We start from the raw sequence: 23,981 nt of genomic DNA on the forward strand, positions 1-23,981 counted from the left end.
TATCTCCTCTGCTGTGGTGGCCGTTATCACAGGAGGCTTCTCAGAGTGTCACACCACTGTTTGATCAAGTGTTGGGGTCCCAGTGGAGTAAGAAGTTAACGAAAGCCTCTGATAAGTTCTTATCCGTGGGGTGGTAGGGATACTGCATCAGCAGATCTCTGATCCCTGAGCCCCAGAAACCTGGGCCTCATGATGGTAGATCAAAGAATGTCTTCATTTCTGTTGCTCTCTAGATCATCACAGTGATTGCGTCTTGGACCTCTTTGTGTGAAAGACTGTGGGAAACACTGAAGATAAGCTCTATTGCTTCTGGTGGAGGAGAGCTTGCCATCATGATCAGATAAGAACAGTGAGATTAAGGGAGGGAGACACACAATGGAGGTCATATCTGCACCATGCAAATGTGGAAAGGCACGGAAATAAAAAAATTGTTGTTTCTAAACATCTTGATCCCAAGCCTCTTGAAAAGTAACATCTTAGTTAAACAAACAAAGCCCATGGTCAATAGTGATTCGGGCTGGAGAGTCACAGTGAGCCAAGGGGTCTCCTCACACCACATGTGCTCGTAACCATGCACTGCGTGGCCCGGATATCAGATTACATGTGATGTGAGGCCTGTTCAAGGATCTACTGTAAATCATAAGCAAAATCATAATGGAAATTAAAAGAAAAGAAATTCAAAATGGTAAGTAATGATGAAAATATAGTAAAATCTGTTGGCTATGTGTGAATAAAAATAAACTTGACCACTTAACACTTTTTCTCTAACTCATTGAAAGGTAAAACATGAAAACTTTGAATATAGGAGAATTTCCTTATACATTTAACCTTGTAAAAGCAAATAAATACAAGATATAAAAAGGACTATCAAAATGATGGATAAGTTGATCTATATTAAAAATTTGTTGAGTATGTAAGAATCAAGATAATTCTGATTACTGGATCACTCACCTAGAGCCAGACATCCTAGAATGTGAAGTCAAGTGGGCCTTAGAAAGCATCACTACAAACAAAGCTAGTGGAGGTGATGGAATTCCAGTTGAGCTATTTCAAATCCTGAAAGATGACGCTGTGAAAGTGCTGCACTCAATATGCCAGCAAATTTGGAAAACTCAGCAGTGGCCACAGGACTGGAAAAGGTCAGTTTTCATTCCCAATCCCAAAGAAAGGCAATGCCAAACAAAGCTCAAACTACCACACAATTGGACTCATCTCACACGCTAGTAATGTCCAAAATTCTCCAAGCCAGGCTTCAGCATTATATGAACCGTGAACATCCAGATGTTCAGGCTGGTTTTAGGAAAGGCAGAGGAACCAGAGATCAAATTGCCAACAATCACTGGATCATCAAAAAAGCAAGAGAGTTCCAGAAAAATATCTATTTCTGCTTTATTGACTATGCCAAGTCTTTGACTGTGTGAATCACAATAAACTGTGGAAAATACATCAAGAGATGGGAATACCAGACAACCTGACCTGCCTCTTGAGAAACCTGTATGCAGGTCAGGAAGCAACAGTTAGAACTGGACATGGAACAACAGGCTGGTTCCAAATAGGAAAAGCAGTACGTCAAGGCTGTATATTGTCACTCTGCTTATTTAACTTATATGCAGAGTACATCATGAGAAACACTGGGCTGGAAGAAGCACAAGCTGGAATCAAGATTGCTGGGAGAAATATCAATAACCTCAGATATGCAGATGACACCACCCTTATGGCCGAAAGTGAAGAGGAACTAAAAATCCTCTTGATGAAAGTGAAAGAGGAGAGTGAAAAAGTTGGCTTAAAGCTCAACATTCAGAAAACTAAGATCATGGCATCTGGTCCCATCACTTCATGGGAAATAGATGGGAAGACAGTAGAAACAGTGTCAGACTTTATTTTTCTGGGCTCCAAAATCACTTCAGATGGTGATTGCAGCCATGAAATTAAAAGACGCTTGCTCCTGGGGAGGAAAGTTATGACCAACCTAGACAGCATATTAAAAAGCAGAGGCATTACTTTGCCAACAAAGGTTCATCTAGTCAAGGCTATGGTTTTTCAAGTGGTCATGTGTGGATGTGAGAGCTGGACTGTGAAGAAAGCTGAACACTGAAAAATTGATACTTTTGACCTGTGGTATTGGAGAAGACTCTTGAGAGTCCCTTGGACTGCAAGGAGATCCAACCAGTCCATCCTAAAGGAGACCAGTCCTGGGTGTTCATTGGAAGAACTGATGCTGAGGCTGAAACTCTAGTACTTTGGCCACCTGATGAGAAGAGTTGACTCGTTGGAAAAGACCCCGATGCTGGGAGGGATTGGGGGCAGGAGGAGAAGGGGACGACAGAGGATGAGATGGCTGGATGGCATCACCAACTCGATGAACATGAGTTTGGGTGAACTCCGGGAGTTGGTGATGGACAGGGAGGCCTGGGGTGCTGTGATTCATGGGGTCGCACAGTCTGACAAGACTTAGCGAATGAACTGAACTGAACTGAAAGACACTATTGAGATAGTGAAAATTATAGCCACAGGGTGGGTGAACTAAGAAAGAGTTTTAACTGGGATATATATGTATGTGTATTTACATACATAAATCTTATCTATGCTAACCTCTAGGTCACAGGGAAGTGAACAATTTTGAAAATCTACATGGAATTACAAATCCCTAGAAAATATAACTGAAAGAATCATACTCAGGAAGTTTGAATTTTCCTAAAAACATTACATGAATTGATTCCATTTTCAAAAATAGTCCATCAAGGACAGCCTCACGCTCACAAGAATTCCCTGGAAATTTTTGAAAACAATTTAAAGAATGATGTACAATTTCTGTTGGCAAGTAGATGCTACCCATTTCCCTTATGAGACTAGCAAAACCTTGAAGACAAACCCAGTGATGACAATATGGGAGGAGAACTTTATGGGTTAATGTTATTCTGGTATTGATGTAATCCAATCAGTCCATAAGCAAAAGTATTAGATCATTTCTAGTTTGGGTTTTTCTGAGGATGAGTTGCTTTCATTCAAAACACAATTGCTGTAACACAACATATTGACTGCTGAAAGAAGAAACACCATATGATAATTCAACTGAAGGGGGAAAATGCATCTACTAAAACTCACTATCCTTAATTTTAAAAATTTCTTTACAAAATAGGAGCAGAAATGAGGGTTTTCATTCTGATAAATGGTCCCTGCAAAAATCCCACACCAATCAATATAATTAATGATGAAACATTCGATGTTTTTTAGTCGAGAGCCAAACAATATAAGGTCACCCAGATAGCCATAATCATCATTTCTCTTCAATAATATACTAGAGATTTTAGCCACTACAGTTAAGCAGGCAGTAGAAGTAAAAGGTATAAGAGAGGGAAAGAGGAAATAAAATTGTAAATATTCAAGACATAATATACAACAAGAATAGCCAGGAACCTGTAGATAAATTATTACAATTAGTAACTGTCAAATTTTCTGGGCAGAAAATCAGTTCAAACATTAATTATATCTCTATCTATATGATAATAGTTAGAAAATGAAATTTGAAAAAAACATTAAAATATGGAAACAGTGAAATAACTATGTATGAATCATAAAGATATTGCACGTTCCTGTTTGGAAGAGACAATATTTTTAAGGTATTCATTCTCCAAAAAGTTATCTACAGATTCATTGCACTCAGGAAGTATTTCACAGAACTTTATTGGTTCTAATTAGACATGGAAAACCAATAGCCTACATTGGGGAAGACAGTCTTAAAGAATGAGAATAAGATGGGAGCTCTCGCTTTAGCAAATGAAGTCATAGTTATGAAGATAGTGTGGTAATGATGGCGCCATAGAGACATCGATGACAAGATAGAGACCCCGCACACATTGAGACATTCTACACAAATGTAGAACACTTGGTTTATGAGGGAGTTCTATGCAGAGAGTGGTGAGAAACTATTTTCTTCCTCCTAAATAAGTGGTGCTTAGTAAAACAAATGTCTCTATGGTGTCTTTAAGGACACATCTTTCTCCATGGAAAAAATCACTTGGCCCTGCGGCACCTTCTCCTGCTCCTTGACGCTATGGCCCCAGGGTGACGCTGACTGAGCTGCAGAGAGCAGAGCAAGGGTGTGAGGAGTGTGGGGTCACAGGAGATGCGGCCCAGGAGCCGGGATGGGCGGCGACCTCAGGGCAGGGCTGCAGCTGAGGGGACACTGGGGTGACAGACAGCCCTGGGGGCGTGACACTGTGTCTTGTGCTTTTCAATGACATGAGTGCAGGGCTTCTGGGGGCTTTCTCAGGAATATTGTGAAATTAATGTGTGTTTGCACGAGGAACTTATAGAGGTGAGTTTTCTAAAATCCTCATGTCCTAGGGCATCACGCATGCAGGATCTCAGAAAGTGTTCTTTGACCGCACAAGTAGCCTCCCGTTAGCTTTTGGCTGAGGTTGTTGGAGATAGTACTGTTGGGATTTCTGGTCACAGGGTGGGTGGAGGGCACTGCCGCAGACAGTGGTGTAGCTGAGGGACTGAGAGATGGGGGAGGTGGGGCAGAAAGTGAGCTGCTCGGGGCCTGGGAAAGAGCCAAGACACCTGGAGAGCTCTGGGTGCTGTCATCTGGCACCATCGATCAATCTAACACTGCCTCCTATCCTGGAGAGGTGTGAAGGGTGGAACGCACTGATTCATAAGCCTGGTCCACTGGTAACTCCTGATCTGTGGTTGGTTTGCTGAGTTGTCTTTTCCTGGCTGGTGTGAGGAATTTTACTTACTTGTGTTTTGCAGCTTCACATCCTCTACCAAATGCACAACTCATTTTTCTGCTGGTGAGAGAGAGGCTGAGACCCATGAAAGATCTTAGTGACAGTCTTGCCTGCCACCTCCCCTTGCTGAGTGTCTGTGTGGCATCAAACTTGTGTTCTTCGTTGGGATGGGACCTGCTTCAGAAATTAGAGCTGCACAGAGGGGTCAGGACTGCGGGACATTTAGTGAGATGTGCTACACCCTTAGGAATGGGCGGTCACTCACTGGTCCCTGCCCAGGAGGCAGAAAAAAGGCCATGAGGAGCAGGAGTAGCTGCATCTTCCTAAAGGTCTGTCCAGGTCACAGGTGCTGGAGTTTCTTCCTTCCAGACACAAAGCATAGGGAAGGAAGGAGGAGAGGCTCAGTGCCCCCACAGACCTTGAGAGCTGTGCTCCCCCCTAGCCAGGTGTCAGCATGCCACAGATGACCACCTTCTCTGCCCTGGATTAGGAGAGAATGACACCATCACCCCACTCGCACACAAAGACTCAGCAGAAGGAATAAGAAACTGACGCCTGTGGTGCAGCCAGTGTTACCTAGTGCAAGCTTGTACTACTTGCTAAGCAACAGGCCGATAAATCATGAGATGAGTTGCTGAAACAAGGAATAGCAACTTTATTCAGAAAGCTAGCAGACCAAGAAAATGGTGGACTCATGTTTCAAAGAACCACATCGCCTGAGTTAGAATTCAGGCTACTTTTATACTAGAAGGGAACCGAGTAAAGTCAAACATTTCCTGGTTCCAGTCAGCCTCAGGACGGTTGTGTTAATTTCTTCTGTCCTGCTTTCTTTCATCAGTGGGCTTGTTTCCTTTGAGCTAAACAAAGGTATTTTAGCTTAAAGTTCATTACTTGGGAGTCAGCGTTCCCAGAGATGTGCCATCATGTATAATTAGTGTTATAGGCAATATACCACTAGTGACTAACTAACAGAATACCAAAGTTCTTCCCTATCACACCAAGAGGAGCTGGATCCCCAGGAGCTCCTCAGTAATTGAATCTCCATTTCTCCACTCTTGGTACTTTTATGATACTGATAATATCATCAACGATTACTCAATAGGGGAGGTCCAGGGATATGAGAGATTCGGCTGCTGCCCCTGTGCAGCTGACAGGAGGCAAAGGTAGACCTAGAATAGGTGGCTAGAGAACCAGTGGTGAGGACTATGATGAGGGGTCTGCTTGTTGCCAAGGGTGAGGAAGCGGCTGAACTCGGTTTGGGAGCAGAAAAACCTGGACTCACCAAAGTGAACCAAACAGCAACCCCATTTCCTATCTTGCCAGGGTTCCAGTCTCATATTTTTGTTGTGTTTACAATTGGCTCTTCAAATGTAAGTACTCTGTGACAGAAATTTTCTTATCCCACAATGTTGAACAAAAGTCTTGGACTTGATACTCGTTGGACCAAAACCACCATCACCGGGTCCTTCAGCATTCAGTGACCTGACTGGCTTGGCTTGTGCTGAGGTATCCAGCATCCCTTGAGCTGAGTTGGGTGCTCTCCCATCCAAATCAGGGTTCCTGTGAGGGGGAGGAGGGCCTTCCTGTCCAGAAATGATGGTTACTGGTGTGCGGTGATGAGATAAGTGATGGTGATCACCCTAATAATTATTCTCCGCTAATTTTCTCAGTCCAGAGACGAGTGAACCACGTCTCTGGTGTCTCTGGGCCAGGTCATGCTGAACATGTGCAGATGATTCCAGCACTGTCACCAGTATGAGACAGAAGAAAGAGGAATGGAAAGGATGGAATGAGGAGTTCTAAACAAGCCAAGTCCCAGCGAGTTGTAGCAAGAGCATCTTATGAATAAACAGAGCAGAAGGAAATATGCTTAACAATTGATGATGATGATCTGAGGGTGGTGAAATTGTAGGCAATTTTAAATTTCTTACTTACATATCCTGTATTTAGCTATCTTTTCCCTTGTAGCTCAGTTGGTAAAGAATCTGCCTGCAGTGCAAGAGACCCGGGTTCGATATCTGGGTTGGGAAGATACCCTGGAGAAGGAAATGGCAACCCATTCTAGTATCCTTGCCTGGAAAATCTCATGGACAGAGGAGCCTGGTGGGCTGCAGTCCATGGGATCGCAAAGAGTCGGGCATGACCGAGCAACTAACACTCACTTACTATATGATTATATGTGTTGTTTTTACACGCAAAATACATTTTGCCATGGTCGAAGTTCACTCACCATGCAAACGTCCAGCAAACCACTTCGCTTTAGCCCAGTCTTCTCGAAGCTGCATGTTTTTAAAATGAGATTACTTTCTTGAATAGATTCTTACATGAAAATTCAAAGATTATTGAAAAATAAAAGAGAAAAAATTATTCAATAAGCTATTGGGTATGGGCCACCTTTGAAATTTTAGGATACCTTGAATCTAAAAAATTTTGTTACTATGACTTTCCTTTATAGAAACATACATACATGTGGGAATGATGGAAATGGGAGAGGCTGGCTCAGCCCAAGGTGGAAGAGCTCCCTCAAGGTCATATGGGGCTGAAGGCGGATGTGCCCTCAGGACACCAGAGGCTGCACAGAGCCCTGGGCCCGGGACTCCAAGACAGGGCTGTGACAGACACGTGAGCTGAGCTTGCGAATACTGAAGCCCTCCTGAAACTTTCTCAGGCTTCTGACCTCTGTCTCCTCTGACGCGGGGAGGGAACACTCATGGGGTGAGCCACACCTTGGTAAATCTCCCCATTTCTGTTAGGGTGGACAAGTGCCCCCCTCAACCCCAGAGCTTCTCAGGTGATCCTCTTTCCAAGTCTGGATTCTCTTCTGTTGCCCCCTGGGCACTGGAATGTGGGGGAGGGAAGTAGGTGTTGACGAGGAGGAGGGCATATGGATGAGACACTAGGGTCGGAATCAAGAGGAACCTATAGTCCTGAGGAGGGGTCTCCCTTCTCTGATGGAGCTCACAGGCATCCTGAGGGGGGTTGGCACTAGGGACGTGTGACTGGAGGGAGCTGGCTGTCGGTACAGCAGGTATTTTTATTCCAGAGATGGGAGGTGGGGGTGGGAGGAGCAGTGTATGTGCTGGGGTGGGGGAAGCCTCTGACAGATCAGAAATGTGAACAGATGTTTCCCTGACAGAGAAGGTGGCTAACGAATACGTGAATAAAGGAGGAATCAGTGATTTCTGCTCAAGAGATGAATGTTTAATAAGTTCCAGGCAACCTTCCTCCACACACTTTGACCAATGCTTTCAGTCCCAGGGAAGATAGAGGGGTCTATCCCAAGGACACCTCAGGCTGATCCCTGACGTTTGTACTGTCTCATTGTTGTCTGGATCCAGTACAGAAAGCTGGAGATTCTGGTGTAGACATCTGGAGTTGTCCCATCATCTCTTCCATAGGACACAATGCCCTGGGCCACACCATCACACACGAGCGGGCCCCCAGAGTCACCCTGTGGGCAGAGAGAGCAAGGGCTGAGCTCACCTTCTTCAGGTCTAGTCTCCCTGCCACCCTGGGGTGGGTGGTCTTTGTTAGGGGTCCTGGCTGATATCAGGGTCTTGTTGTTCCTGAGGTTTCATCTTGGGTTGACAACCCCACTGGTCTTTCTGCAGGAAGTCACTGCCCATATATGACTGTGGGGCTGTGTTCACCCCCCAGGGACACAGGACAGAGACCAGATAGGAGGACAGGCTGGGAACACAGGGACGGGATTCGTTCCCACAGCCCCCCATCCTCACAGCTCAGCTGGGCCCAGGGTTTTGCATGGACAACACTGGGGATCTCACCGAGAAAACATTCTTCCTCTTGTTTGGATCTCCAGCACATATCTGCGTGATGGGGATGTAGTTTTTGAAGCGAGCGATACATTTCTCCTCACTTTGGACTTCAAGATCTACCTCCTGTAGTTTGTCTGCAGATGTCAGACCTCCAGTCGCCCCCAGCCGGCCACACTGCACATCATCCCTGGATTCACCTTCTGCCAGCGCCTGGGCAGATTGATGGGGCTCACTGCATCCGTCATGTCAGCCTTCCAAGCCAGCTGAAGGTAGAGGACAAGCATTCTCACCTACTGATGGCCCACAGAGGCTGCACGACAGTCATGGGGTTGCCTCCTCACAGCCCTGGGACCACGGAGGGGTGGCACAGGAGGAGGGTCAGGAATGAGGTCATGGGGGATGCAGGGCCCTGGATGGAAGGGTCCCGGAGTTAGTGCAGCCACGGGTCCCACCTGCAGTAACATGATGTCGTTGGCCCGAGTCTTATCATTATACCATGGATGCAGCATGGCTCTTCTCACTGGATGACCTGCTGGGTCCTCTCTTGCTCCCTGATGTTGTGGGCCCCCAGGGTGACATTGATTGAGCTGCACAGAGAGCAGAGAGGGAGCATATGTCACAGGAGAAATGGTCCAGAGGCCAGTAGGAAAAAGCACAGCTTAAGACAGGGTGGGACTGGAAGGGAGAGAATTCTAGGCCATGGGCTCTGGGGCTGAGCATCTTTGAGCTGTCTGCTTGCTGGCAGCTGAAACAGGATGGCAGTTCCTGGAGTCCACAGAGGGTGTTCAGTCTTATACAAGCTTGACTGTCTCTAGGGAAACATGAATTTCTCACACGTGCACCCTGGGCTGCAAAGCACAACTTTAGCTTCCTTCCATTCCAGGTCTGATCAGTTGCTTCTCTTCATGTGACACTGGCATGCACTTGGCCTTCTCCCCCCAAAGCTCACCTGGCCTTTGAAGAGCTTCCTATGTCCCCTGCGAGGGGTCAACAGAAGGTGGGGGCCCGGGCACTGCTCCTCACCTTCCCAAGGAGTGAGCTGCTGTCAGCACAAAGTCCTCACGCACGAGGAAACCCACACAGAAGAAAATGTCTTCTGAAACCTGGTATTCAACAAATGCCATGTAGGGATGGGAGTGTGGCTTGGCCTCACAGCCCCCAATGATTTTCCCTGAAAGAAAGATAACAGACTGCCCGCTGTGCTCATGGAGGCGAAGGCTGAAGAGGGGAGATCGGACCAAGGTTGCTGGTCTTTGAGAAAATTCAAACTGAGTTCAGAAATTTCCTGACATGGACCAGGGCCAGAGTGTATATGAGTGTAGCATAAATAGGTCTCTCCATGTGGGGTGTGTCTGGGCCTCTGAGGGTGGGACCATCACTCACCTGCCTCCCCAGTGGGGAACAGAAGAAGGACCGCCAGGAGCAAGAACAGGACCATCTCTCCAGGAAGGCTGATCAGATCTGAAGAGCTGCTGCTTCCTTCTGGTCTTTTAACCCTGAGTGTCTCCTCTGCTGTGGTGGCTGTTATCACAGGAGGCTTCCCAGAAAGTGTCACACCACTGTTTGATCAAGTGTTGGGGTCTCAGTGGAGTAAGAAGTTAACGAAAGCCTCTGATAAGTTCTTATCCGTGGGGTGGTAGGGATACTGCATCAGCAGATCTCTGGTCCCTGGGCCTCAGAAACCTGGGCCTCATGATGATAGATCAAAGAAAGTCTTCATTTCTGTGGTTCTCTTTAGATCATCACAGTGATTGTGTCTTGGACCTCTTTGTGTGAGAGACTGTGGGAAACACTGAAGATAAGCTCTATTGCCTCTGGTGGAAGAGAGCTTACCATCATGATCAGACAAGAACAGTGAGACTAAGGGTGTGGGATGGCTAGAATGGTATGAAAGTGATGCTTAACAGAGCTTATTCCAGTTACTAAATGACTAGTGATTTAAAATAACACCAACATTGCTTGACCCATGAATCTGCAATTTGCTCATGGTACAATGTGGGCAGCACCCCTCTGCTCCCATTGGTGTCAGGGAAGCCTGAAGCCCAGAAGCTGAATCACTTGAAGGCTCCCTCACACTTGCCCAGTGGTTGCTGCTGGCTGTCCTCTGGGCATATTGGTTTCTTGCCACGGGGGCCCCTCATGTCGTCTCACTTCATGGGATTCTTTGGCTCCATCCAAACACAGTGCCTGGCTCCCCCAGAGTGAGCATCTCCTAAAAAGTGAACCATCTAGAAGCTGTGTTCTTTTCATTACCTAGAGTTTGATGTCATATGACATCCATCCTACTATAACTACTGCTTGGGGCAATTAAGAGCAAGAACTTTCACCAGATTAAAAAGGAAGGGCCCTAGACCCCACCTCCCAGCAGGAGGTGAGATATTGCAGTCATGGAAGAAGAGCCTGTGGGATGGAGACACACAATGAAGGACATATCTGCACCATGCAAATGCGGAAAGGCATGGAATTGAAAAAATTGTTGTTTCTAAACATCTTGATCCCAAGCCTCTTGAAAAGTAACAACATCTTAGTTAAAAAGAGTTGATGGTCAGTAGATATTTGCCATCACTTCATGGCAAATAGATGGGGAAACAGTGGAAACAGTGGCTGACTTTATTTTTCTGGGCTCCAAAATCACTGCAGACGGTGAGTGCAGCCATGAAATTAAAAGACCCTTACTCCTTGGAAGGAAAGATATGACCAACCTAGAAAGCATATTAAAAAGCAGAGACATTACTTTGCCAACAAAGGTCGTCTAGTCAAGGCTATGCTTTTTCCAGTGATCATGTATGGATGTGACATTTGGACTATAAAGAAAGCTGAGCGCTGAAGAATTGATGTTTTTGAACTGTGGTGTTGGAGAAGACTCTTGAGAGTCCCTTGGACTGCAAGGAGATCCAACCAGTCCATCCTAATGGAGATCTGTCCTCGGTGTTCATTGGAAGGACTGACGTTGAAGCTGAAACTCCAATACTTTGGCCACCTGATGCAAAGAACTGACTCATTGGAAAAGGCCCTTATGCTGGGAAAGATTGAGGGCAGGAGGAGAAGGGGACGATGGAGGATGAGATGGTTAGATGGCATCACTGACTCAATGGACATGGGTTTGAGTGAACTCCAGGAGTTGGTGATGGACAGGGAGGCCTGGCGTGCTGCAGTTCATGGGGTCATAAAGAGTCAGACATGACTGAGCGACTGAACTGAACTGAACTGATGTGATGGAGAATAATGATTCAGGCTGGAAAGTCACAGTGAGCCAAGGGGTTTACTCACACCACATGTGCTCGTAACCATGCACTGCGTGGCCTGTTCAAGGGTCCACTGTAAATCATAAGCAAAATCAGAATGGAAATCAAAAGAAAAGAAATTCAAAATGGTAAGTAATGATGAAAATATAGTAAAATCTGTTGGCTATGTGTGAATAGAAACAAACTTGACCACTTAAATAATTCTCTAACTTCTCTAACTAATTGAAAGGTAAAACATGAAAACTTTGAATATAGGAGAATTTCTTTATACATTTAGCCTTGGAAAAGCAAATTAATACAAGATATAAAAAGGACTATCAATAATGATGGATAAATTGATCTACATTAAAAATGTGTTGGGTATGTAAGAATCAAGATAATTCTGATTACTAAAGACACTATTGAGATAGTGAAAATTGTAGGCACAGGGTGGGTGAACGAAGGAAGAGTTTTATCTGGGAGATATATGTTTGTATATATACATTCCATAAATCTTTTCTCTGCTAACCTCTAGGTCACAGGGAAGTGAACAATTTTTAAAATCTACATGGAATTACAAATCCCTAGAAAATATAACTTAAGGAACATACTCAGGAAGTTTGAATTTTCCTATAAACATTACATGAATTGATTCCGTTTGCAAAAATAATCCATCAAGGACAGCCACAGGCTCACAAGAATTCTCTGGAAATCTTTGAAAACAATTTAAAGAATGGTATACAATTTCTGCTGGCAAGTATATCCTACCCATGTCCCTTATGAGACTTCAAAACCTAGATGACAATCCCAGTGATGACAATATGGGAGGAGAACTTTACAGGTTAATGTTAGTCCTGTATTGATGCAATCCAATCAGTCCATAAGCAAAAGTATTAGATCATTTCTAATTTGGGTTTTTCTGAGGATGAGCAGCTTTCATTCAAAACACAACTGCCATAACACAACACATTGACTGGTGAAAGAACAAACACCATTTGATAATTCAACTGAAGCGGGGGAAAGCATCTATAAAACTCACTATCCTTCATTTAAACAAATGCTTTACAAAATAGGAGCAGAAAAAAGCGTCTTCATTCTGATAAATGATCACTACAAAAATCCCACACCAGTCAATATACTTAAATGATGAAATGTCAGATGTTTTTCATTCGAGAGCAAAACAATACAAGGTCACCCAGATAGCCATAATCATCATTTCTCTTCAATAATATACTAGAGATTTTAGCCACTACAGTTAAGCAGGCAGTAGAAGTAAAAGGTATAAGAGAGGGAAAGAGGAAATAAAACTGTGACAATTCAAGATATAATATACAAAAAGAATAGCCAGGAACTTGCAGATCAATTATTACAATTAGTAACTGTCAAATTTTCTGGGCACAAAATCTACTCAAACATTAATCATCTCTCTATCTATACAATAATAGTTAGAAAATGAAATTTGAAAAAAAAAACATTAAAATCATGGAAATGGTGAAATAACTAAGTATGAATCGTAAAGATATTGCACGTTCCTGTTTGGAAGAACAATATTTTTAAGGTATTCATTCTCCAAAAAGTGATCTACAGATTCATTGCACTCAGGAAGTATTTCACAGAACTTTATTGGTTCTAAAGACGTGGAAAAAGAGTAGCCAACATTGGAGAAGACAGGTATAAAGAATGAGAATAAGATGGGAGCTCTTGCTTTAGCAAATGAAGTCATAGTAATGAAGATAGTGTGGTACTGATGGCGCCATAGAGACATCGATGACAAGACAGAGACCCTGCACACATTGAGACATTCTACACAAATATAGAGCACTTGGTTTATGAGGCAGTTTTATGGCAGAGAGTGGTGGGAAACTATCTTTTTCCTCCTAAATAAGTGGTGCTTAGGAAAGCAAATGTCACTATGGTGTCTGTAAGGACACATCTTTCTCCATGGAAAAAATCACTTGGGCCTGCGGCACCCTCTCCTGCTCCTTGACGCCGTGGCCCCAGGGTGCCGCTGACTGAGCTGCAGAGAGCAGAGCAGGGGTGTGGGGAGCCTGGAGTCACAGGAGATGCGGCCCAGGAGCCGGGACGGGCGGTGACCTCAGGGCAGGGCTGCAGCTGAGGGGACACTGGGGTGACAGACAGCCCTGGGGGCGTGACACTGTGTCTTGTGCTTTTCAATGACATGAGTGCAGGGCTTCTGGGGGCTTTCTCAGGAATATTGTGAAATTAATGTGAGTTTGCACGAGGAAATTATAGAGGTGAGTTTTCTAAAATCCTCATGTCCTAGGGCATCACGCATGCAGGATCTCAGGAGATGTTCTTTGGCTGTGCTAGTGGCCTTTTGTTAGCTTTTGGCTGAGGTTGTTGGGGATAGTGCTCTTGGGATTTCAGGTCACAGGGGTGGGTGGAGGGCTCTGCCACAGACAGTGGCGGACTAAGGGCCTGAGAGGTGGGGGAGGTGGGGCAGAAAGTGAGCTGCTCGGGGCCTGGGAAAGAGCCAAGACACCTGCAGAGCTCTGGGGGCTTGTCATCTAGCACCTTCGATCAATTGCACACCTGCCTCCTATCCTGGACAGGAGTGAGGGGTGGAAGGCACTGGTTCATAAGCTGGGTCCACTGAAAACTCCCATACTGTGGTTGGTTTGTCTGAGTTGTTTTCCTGGCTGGTGTGAGGAATTGTACTTACTTGTGTTTTGTAGCTTCACATCCTCTACCAAATGCACCCATTTTTCTGGTGGTGAGAGAGACGCTGAGATCCATGAAAGATCTTAGTGACAATCTTCCTGCTTGCCTGCCACCTCTCCTTGCTGAGTGTCTATGTGGCATCAAACTTGTGTTCTTCATTGCAATGGGACCTGGTTCAGAAACTGGAGGGGTGCAGAAGGGTCAGGACTGCGAGAGGCTTAGTGAGATGGGCTACACTCTTAGGAATGGGCAGTCACTCACCAACCAGTCCCTGCCCAGGAAGCAGAAAGGCCATCAGTAGCAGGAAGGGCTGCATCTTCCCAAAGGTCTTTCTAGCTCACAGCTGCTGGGGTTTCTTCCTTCCAGACAAAAGCACAGGGGAAGGAAGGAGGAGAGGCTCAGTGCCCCCACAGACCTCCCAGAGGTGTGCTCCCCCCAGCCGGGTGTCAGCATGCCACAGATGACCACCTTCTCTGCCCTGGATTAGGAGAGAATAACACCGTCACCCCACTCGCACACAAAGACTCAGCAGAAGGAATAAGAAAGTGACGTCTGTGGTGTAGCCAATGTTACCTAGTCCCAGCTTGTACTACTTGCTAAGCAACAGGCCAATAAATCACGAGATGAGTTGCTAAAAGAAGGAATAGCAACTTTATTCAGAAAGCTAGCAGACCAAGAAGATGGTGGATTCATGTTTCAAAGAACCACCTAGCCTGAGTTGGAATTTAGGCTACTTTTATAGTAGAAGGGAGCAGAGTAAAGTTAAACATTTCCTGATTCCAGTCAGCCTCAGGACGGTTGTGTTAATTTCTTCTGTCCCGCAGTCTTTCATCAGTGAGCTTGTTTCCTTTGAGCTAAACAAAGGTATTTTAGCTTAAAGTTCATTACCTGGGAGCCAGTGTTCCCAAAGGTGTGCTATCATGTATAATTAATTTTATAGGCAATACACCACTAGTGACTAACGAACAGAATACCAAAGTTCTCCCCTATCACACCAAGAGGAGCTGGATCCCCAGGAGCCCCTCAGTAATTGAATCTCCATTTCTCCACTCTTGGTACTTTTATTATTCTGATAATATCATGAATAATTACTCAGTAAGGGAGGTCCAGGGATATGAGAGTTTCGGCTGCTGCCCCTGTGCAGCCGACAGGAGGCAGAGGAAGGCCTAGAATAGGTGGCTAGAGGACAAGTGGTGAGGACTATGATGAGGGGTCTTCTTGTTGCCAAGGGTGAGGAAGTGGCTGAACTTGGTTTGGGAGCAGAAAAACCTGGACTCACCAAAGTGAACCAAACAGCAACCCCATTTCCTATCTTGCCAGGGTTCCAGCCTAACATTTTTGTCGTGTTTACAATCAGCTCTTCAAATGTAAATATTTATGACAGAAATTTTCTTATCCCACAGTGTTGAACAAAAGTCTTGGACTTCATACTCATTGGACCAAAACCACCATCACCAGGTCCTTCAGCATTCAGTGACCTGACTGACTTCTGTGCTGAGGTATCCAGCACCCCTTGAGCTGAGTTGGGGGCTGTGCCATCCAACTCAGGGTTCCTATGAGTGGGAGGACCTTCCTCTCCAAAAATCTGGTTAGTGATGTGTGGTGATGAGATAAGTGATGCTGATCATCCTAATAATTACTCCCCACTAATATTCTCTGTCCAGAGTTCAGAGAACCACGTTGCTGATATCTCTGGGTCAGGCCATGCTGAACATGTGCAGATGATTCCAGCACTGTTACCAGTATGAGAAAGAATAAAGAGGAATGGAAAAGATCACATGAGGAGTTCTAAACAAGCCAGTCCCCAGTGAGTTCTGGCAAGAGCGTCTTATGAATAAACAGAGCAGAGGGACACAGGCTTAACCATTGATGGTGATGATCTGTGGGTGGTGAAATTGTAGGCAATTTTCAATTTCTTACTTATATGTCCTGTATTTAGCTATCTTCATATGATTATGTGTGTTGTTTTTACATGCAAAATATATTTTGCCATGGTCGGAGTTCACTCACCATGCAAACTTCCAGCAAACCACTTCTCTTTAGCCCAGTCATCTCTAAGCTGCATGTTTTAAAAATGAAATTACTTTCCTGAATAGATTCTTACATGAAATTCAGAGATTATTGAAAAATAGAAGAGAAAAAATTATTCAATAAGCTATTGGGTATGGAACACCTTTGAAATATTAGGATACCTTGAATCTAAAAATTTTTAACAATGACTTTCCTTTAGAGATAAATATACACTATTGCAGGAATGATGGAGGTGGGAGAGGCTGGCTCAGCCCAAGGTGGAAGAGCTCCCTTAAGGTCATTTGGGGCTGAAGGAGGATGTGCCCTCAGGACACCAGAGGCTGCACAGAGCCCTGGACCCAGGACTCCAAAACAGCGCTGTGACAGGCACTGAAGCAGGCCCTCGGCATCCTGAAGCCCTCCTGAAACTTTCTCAGGCTTCTGATCTCTGTCTCCTCTGATGCAGGGAGGGAACACTCATGGGATGAGCCATATCTTTGTAAACCTCCCCAACTTCTGTTAGGGTGGACAAGTGCCCCCCTCAATCCCAGAGCTTCTCAGGTGGCCCTCTTTCCAAATCTGGATTCTCTTCTATTGCCCCCTGGGCACTGGGATGTGGGGGAGGGGAGTCAGTGTGGACGAGGAGGAGGGCGTAAGGATGAGACACGAGGGTCAGAATCAAGAGGGCCCTGTACTCATGAGAGGGGTCTCCCTTCTCTGCTGGAGCTCACGGGCAGCCTGGAGGGGAGCTGGCCCTGGGGACACATGACTGAGGGAGCTGGCTGTCAGTAAAGCAGGTGTTTTTATTCCAGAGATGGAAGGTGGGGCTGGGAGGCGCGGTGTATGGGCTGGGATGGGGGGCAGCTGGTGACAGATCAGAAATGGGAAGAGATGGTTCCCTGATATAGTAGGTACCTAACGAATACGTGAATAAAGGAGGAGTCAGTGATTTCTGCTCAAGAGATGAAAGTTTATTAAGTTCCACACAGCCTTCCTCCACACAATTTGACCAACGCCTCCAATCCCAGGGAAGATGGACGGGTCCATCCCGGGAGCACCTCAGGCTGATCCCTGCTGTTTGTACTGTCTCATTGTTTTTTGGATCCAGGTCAGAAAGCTGGAGACTCTGGTATAGACATTTGGAGGCGTACCATACACTTCTCCATAGGACACAATGCCCTGGGCCACACCATCACACACGAGTGGGCCCCCGGAGTCACCCTGCGGGCAGAGAGAGCAAGGGCTGAGCCCCGCTTCTTCAGGCCTAGTCTCCCTCCCACCCTGGGGTGGGTGGTCTTTGTTAGGGGTCCTGGCTGACATCAGGGCCCTGTTGGTCCCGAGGTTTCATCCTTGCATTGACAATCCTGCTGCTCCAACTGCAGGAAGCCTCTACCCATTTGTGACTGTGAAGCAGTGCTCACCCCCCAGGGACACAGGACAGAGACCAGATAGGAGGACAGGCTGCGGACACAGGGACAGGGTTCGTTCCCACAGCCCCCCGTTCTCACAGCTCATTTGGGCCCAGGGTTTTACACGGATAACACTGGGGATCTCACCGAGAAAGAACTCTTCCTCTTGTTTGGATCTCCAGCACATATCTGCATGATGGGGATGTAGTCTTTGAAGCGAGCAATGCATTTCTCATCCTTTTGGACTTCAAGATCTACCTCCTGTAGTTTGTCTGCAGGGGGTATATCTACATCCAGCCGCCCCCAGCCGGCCACACTGCACATCATCCCTGGCTTCAGCTTCTCGAAGCTCCTGGGCAGACTGATGGGGCTCACTGCATCCGTCATGTCAGCCTTCCTAGCCAGCTGAAGGTAGAGGACAAGCATTCTCACCTACTGATGGCCCACAGAGGCTGCACGACAGTCATGGGGTTGCCTCCTCACAGCCCTGGGACCACGGAGGGGTGGCACAGGAGGAGGGTCAGGAATGAGGTCATGGGGGATGCAGGGCCCTGGATGGAAGGGTCCCGGAGTCAGTGCAGCCACGGGCCCCACCTGCAGTAACATGATGTCGTTGACAAAAGTTTTATCATTATAATGTGGGTGCGGGAAGGCTCTCATCACGGGGATGACCTGCTGGGTCCTCTCTTGCTCCCTGATGTTGTGGGCCCCCAGGGTGACATCAATTGAGCTGCACAGAGAGCAGAGGGGGGTGTCACAGGAGAAATGACCCAGGAGCTGGGAGGAAAGAGCTCAGCTTGGGACAGAGCAAAACTTGGGGCGGGGCAGGGGGAGGGTGTGGTGAAATTCTAGGTGATGGGCCCTCGGGCTGAGCGTCTCTGAACTGTCTGCTCCCTGGCAGCCTGGGCAGGGTGGCAGTTCCTGTAGTCCACAGAGGGGGTTCAGTCCTGCACAAGCTTGACTGTCTCGAAGGAAAACAGGAATTTCTCACATTTGCACTGTGGGCTCCAGGCCACAACCTTGGTTTCCTTATGTTCCAGGTTTGATTGTCCCTTCCCTCCATGCGCAACTGGCATTGACCTGTCCCTCTCTCCCCAGTGCTCACCTGTCCTCTGAATAGCTTCCTCTGTTACCTGGGTGCACGGGTCTGCAGCCCCTAAGAGGGTTCCCTGGGAAGCTCAACAGCGGCATGGAGGCCCAGGCCCTGCTCCTCACCTTCCCAGGCAGTGAGCTGCTGTCAGCACGAAGTCCTCACGCACAAGGAAACCCCCACACATGTGAGGTTTCCCTGAAATTTTGAACCGAAGAAATGCCATGTAGGGACGGGAGTGTGGTTTGGCCTCATGGCCCCCGATGATCTTCCCTGAAAGAAAGATTCCAGCCTGCCCGCTGTGCTCATGGAGCCAAAGTTTGAAGAGGGGAGATGGGATCACGGTTTTCCTGAGTTCAGAAATTTTCTTAGATGGACCAGACCCAGGCTGTGCATGAGGGTATTGTCTGAGCAGGTCCATCCATGTGGGGTGGGACTGGGCCTCTGAGGGTGGGACCATCACTCACCTGCCTCCCCAGTAGGGGACAGAAGAAGGGCCACCAGGAGCAAGAACAGGACCATCTCTCCAGGAAGACTGCCCAGCTCTGAGCAGCTGCTGCTTCCTTCTGGTCTTTTAACCCTGAGTTGTCCCCTCCCATACTCTGGTCTTATCATGTGAGCCTTCTCTGAAAGCCTCAAACCACTTTTTTGGAGTCAGAGTGGGCTGTGAATTTGAATTTAATTAAAGCATCTGCTGAGTTTTCATCCATTGGGTGGGGCAGGGGTTGGGGTTGGGGGGGCGGTGGTTCCATCAGCCAGTCCTTAAGCCCTCAGGTGCCTGAGCCTCAGAAACCTGGGCCTCATGATGAGAGATCAAAGAAAGTCTTTGTGTGGTTCATTTGAGATCACCAGGGTGATTGTGCATTGAGACCCCTTCTTCAGCAAGAATGTGAGAAATATTGGAGGTGAGATTCCTTGCTTCATGCAGAAGAGAAAAACCATCATGATCAAACTATAAAGACAAGATCCATGGTGTGGAATAGACATAATGGTGTGAAAGTGATGCTGAAGAGGGCTTATTCCACTTACTAAAGGACTCAGTGGTTTAGAATAACAGCAACATTGCTTTACCCATCCGTATTTTGGTCTGGGTACAGTATGGATGGCATCCCTCTACTCACCTAGGCACCAGGGCTGCTCGAAGCCTGGAGGCTGAATCACTTGCAGGATTGCTCACACATGCCCAGTGGTTGGTGCTGGCTATCCACTCGGCACGTTGGTTTTTCTCCACAAGAGCCCCTCAAGTAGTCTCACCTCATGGGATTCTTTGGCTCCCTTATAACACAGCAGTTGGTTTCCCCAGAGTGAGCATCTCCTAAAAACTGAGCCAACTAGAAGCTGTGCTTTTTCATTACCTAGATTTTGATGTCATGTGGCACCTATTCTACCATATCCCACTGCTTAAAGCAGTCAAGAGCTCCCCTCACCCAGGTTAAAGAAGGAGGCCCTAGACCTCCTTTGCTGCAGTCACATCCCATATCTCCATGTGGGATGGAGACAGGCAAAGGCAGTCGTGCCCCCATCATGAAAATGGGGGAAGTCATGGAATCAAAGAAATTGTTGTTTCTAAACATCTTGATCCCAAGCCTCTTAAAAAGCAACAACACCTTAGTTAAAGAGACAAAGCCCATGGTCAATAGTGATTCTGGCAAGAGAGTCACAGTGAACCAAGGGGTGTCCTCATCCCACATGGGCTCGGACACCCTGCACTAGACGACCTGGAAGAGATATCAGCATACAAGTGAGGTGAGGAATGTTGCCTTCCATAGGGAATGCAGAAGGGCATGGCAGCCCACTCCAGTATTCCTGCCTGGAGAATCCCATGGACAGGGGAGCCTGGCTGGCTACAGTGCATGGGGCACAGAGACTCAGACACAACTGAGCGACTGTTAGTACTACTACTACGCAGGGAGTGAACATCCAAGGGCTGTGAGGAGGGTGTTTACACAAGGGTTGACCAGTAGGCGGTAAAGGAGCCCAAGGAGGATTCAGGGACTCCAACATAAAAGGGCATCTGGTGGGATGTGTCAGAGCAGGACAAATAGGGCGAGGTGGGCTTTGCTTTGAAGTGGCTGCCTGACGTGGATCCCCAGGGCCTGGGTGGGGAGAGCGGGGGATGCACTTGGAGAAGACGAGTAAGAGAAGTGTTTTATAAATCTCTGTGGGGACTAATCAAATAATTAAACATATTAAGGCAAGTGCCCCGATTTCCTACTGTCTGAAGATTAGATGGTATTGGTGGCATCAATGTTAATTTCCTGGATTTGATGATTGAATTGTGGTCGCATAAGCAGTCCCTTGTTTGTAGAAATTGCACTCTGAAGTTTTTGAGAACTGATGGAACACCATGTCAGTAACTTTACTCTCAAATGGTTCAGGAAAATAAAAGTTTTTTGTATTATAATTGCTATTTTTCTGTAAGCCTGAGATTACTTCAAAAGTAAAAGGAAAGCCATAGCCTTCACATATATGAACATATATGAACCAGTTTGAAGATACATTTGAAAAGATAATCTGTCACAGCAGCAACAAAAAAATAGAAGAGCTTGGGAAAAACTTAACCAGAATTGTGAAACACTATTTGAGCAAAATGTTAAAGGATTCCTGAAAAATATATAAGCAGAGTTTACAAATAGAAAGACAGTCTTAGTTCTAAGATAGGGTAGAACCACACCAAAGAGGCAATGATTCTCCCGAAATTAATATAAAAATGTGATTGGGATTAAAAAAAATTTTTTTCTCTTAGTGTTAGGAAGTTCTAGCTAATGTCTAAAATTTATTTGGAAAATAGCTTGAACGAATAACTAGTCAGATATTAAAAAACATCCTGTAAGATGTATTTTCTGAAAACTGTGTGTTGCCCAGTTTCAAGAGTAGAAAATCCAGAAACATTCCCAAGCACATATGAAAATGTCGTTTACACTAAGGTGACATTTTTTTAAAAAATCGCTGGGGAAAAGTAGTACTTTTTAATAAATGATACTGGAGCAATATGTTAGTCATACATCACATAAACCACCTGAGTAAGTGTAAAATATGAGACACAAATGTATAAAATAAAGCCATAGTAATAAATAAATGTGGATAAATCCCTTCATAAAATTAGAGGTCTAGCAATGACTCTAAATACAGAAACATTAAAAGAAGAGATTGATAAATAAATTGTGATATGTAAAATATAGATTTTAAAGTTTATATCTCAAAAATCAAGCATAAGCAAAACCAAAATACAGACAATAACTTGGTAAAAAATTATTGCAACATATATCACAATCAAAGAGTTGATCTATATAAAAATAAAGAGTTAGAAAATCTAAAGAAGAACCAAGCAGTACTGAAGAATACAATAACTGAAATTTAAAATACACTAGAAGGAATCAATAATAGATTAGATGATACAGTGGAGTGGATCAGCAAAATAGAAGAGAGAGCAGCAGAAATCACTCAACCTGAATAGACAAAAAAGAGAGAGAGAGAGAAAGAATGTTTCTAATGAGGACAGTTTAAGATAATATCAAGGATATTATATATCTGAGATAATATATCTGAGATATTATATATATCTGATGATATACATATATATATATATATATGATGATATATCTGAGATAATATCAAGGATACTGATATTCACAGTATAGGAGTCCCAGAAGGAGAAGAGAGAAGAAAAGGGTTAGAGACCATATTTGAAGACATAATAGCTGAAAACTTCCCTAACACAGGAAGAGAAAGAAATATCCAGGTCCAGGAAACACAGACAGTCCCAAACAGGATAAACACAAAGATGATCACACTAAGACACTGTAATTGAAATGGCAAAAATTAAATATTAATTTTATATTAATATGCACATTAAAATCAGTAAAGGAAAAGCAAAAAGTTATGTTTAGGGGAACGACCAGCAGACTTTTCAACAGAAAATTTGCAAGCCAGAAGGGAGTGGCATGATATATTTCTAGTGATGAAAGGAAAAAAAATCTTATAACCAAGAGTGCTCCACTAGGCAGGCTATATTTGAAGGAGAAAGCTAAAGTTTTACAACAAGAAAAGCTAGGAGTTCAGCAACACAAAGACAGTCTTATAAGAAATATTATATGGTCTTCCCTAAATGAAAAAGAAAAGACCACAACTAGAAGTATGAAAATTATCAAAGAAAAAGTCTCATTGGTAAGGAAAAATGAAGGTATATGTGTCTGGGAGAGAGTGAAGGACAGGGAAGCCTGGCATGCTGTAGCCCGTGAGGTCACAGAGCTGGACATGACGGAGCAACTGAACAACGTCCTTCAGGGTAGCTATCAACCACTTATAAAGCTAGTAGGAAAGTCAAAGATGAAAGTAGTAAACTCATCTATATCCACAATAGGCAGTTAACGAATACTTGAAATAAAAAGCCATGAAATACAATGTCAAAAAAATGAACAATGAGAGGGATAAAAATGCAGAGTTGTAAGGATGTGTTAAACTTAAGAGGCCAGCAGTTGAAAATAATTACAGTTACAGAATACTGATGTATATATATTGATATATATATGAGCCTGAATGTAATCACACACCAAAAATCTATACTAGATACACACAGAAAAAAGAGAAAAGAATCCAAGTGTAACACTAAGGATAGTCATCAGATCACAAGGGAAGAGAGCAAAAGAAGAAACAAAAAAAGAAGCATGGAAACAACTGGAAAACAATGAACAAAATGGCAAAAAGTACCTACCGATCAATAACTACTTTAAATATAAATAGATTAAATGAGCCAATTAAAAGGCATGGAATACCTAAATGGATACAGAAACAAGATTCATACGTATGCTGCCTACAAGAGACTCACTTCAGATCTAAAGATACACACAGACTGAAAATAAGGGGATAGAAAAAGTATTCCAAGCAAATGGAGACAAAAGGAAAGCCAGGCTGGCAATACTTGTATCAGACAACATAGTTTTAAAACAAAGACTATGACAAGAGACAAATAAGGACATTACATAATGATCAAGGGATCAATTCAAGTAGAAGATATATCTATTTTAGATATATACACAACCAACATAGGAGCA

At 44.9% G+C, this 23,981-nt stretch overlaps 1 protein-coding gene and 1 pseudogene across 1 annotated transcript; both read right to left on the reverse strand.

Moving 5' to 3' along the window:
- Positions 1-7,922: 7,922 nt before the first annotated feature.
- On the reverse strand, positions 7,923-10,078 carry LOC122455091 (annotated as a pseudogene).
- A 7,299-nt stretch (positions 10,079-17,377) lies between these two features.
- On the reverse strand, positions 17,378-19,527 carry LOC122455092 (mast cell protease 3-like). The gene is made up of 5 exons (XM_043489954.1): positions 19,395-19,527; positions 19,053-19,200; positions 18,432-18,567; positions 17,985-18,242; positions 17,378-17,649 (listed from the first exon to the last, which is right to left on the reverse strand). The coding sequence occupies exons 1-5, from the start codon at positions 19,447-19,449 to the stop codon at positions 17,488-17,490; spliced, it is 759 nt and encodes a 252-aa protein (XP_043345889.1). The 5' UTR covers positions 19,450-19,527; the 3' UTR covers positions 17,378-17,487.
- Between the last annotated feature and the right edge of the window lie 4,454 nt (positions 19,528-23,981).

Source organism: Cervus canadensis, chromosome 17 (genome assembly GCF_019320065.1).
Source record: "Cervus canadensis isolate Bull #8, Minnesota chromosome 17, ASM1932006v1, whole genome shotgun sequence".
In the NCBI taxonomy this organism is placed as follows: Eukaryota; Metazoa; Chordata; class Mammalia; order Artiodactyla; family Cervidae; genus Cervus; species Cervus canadensis.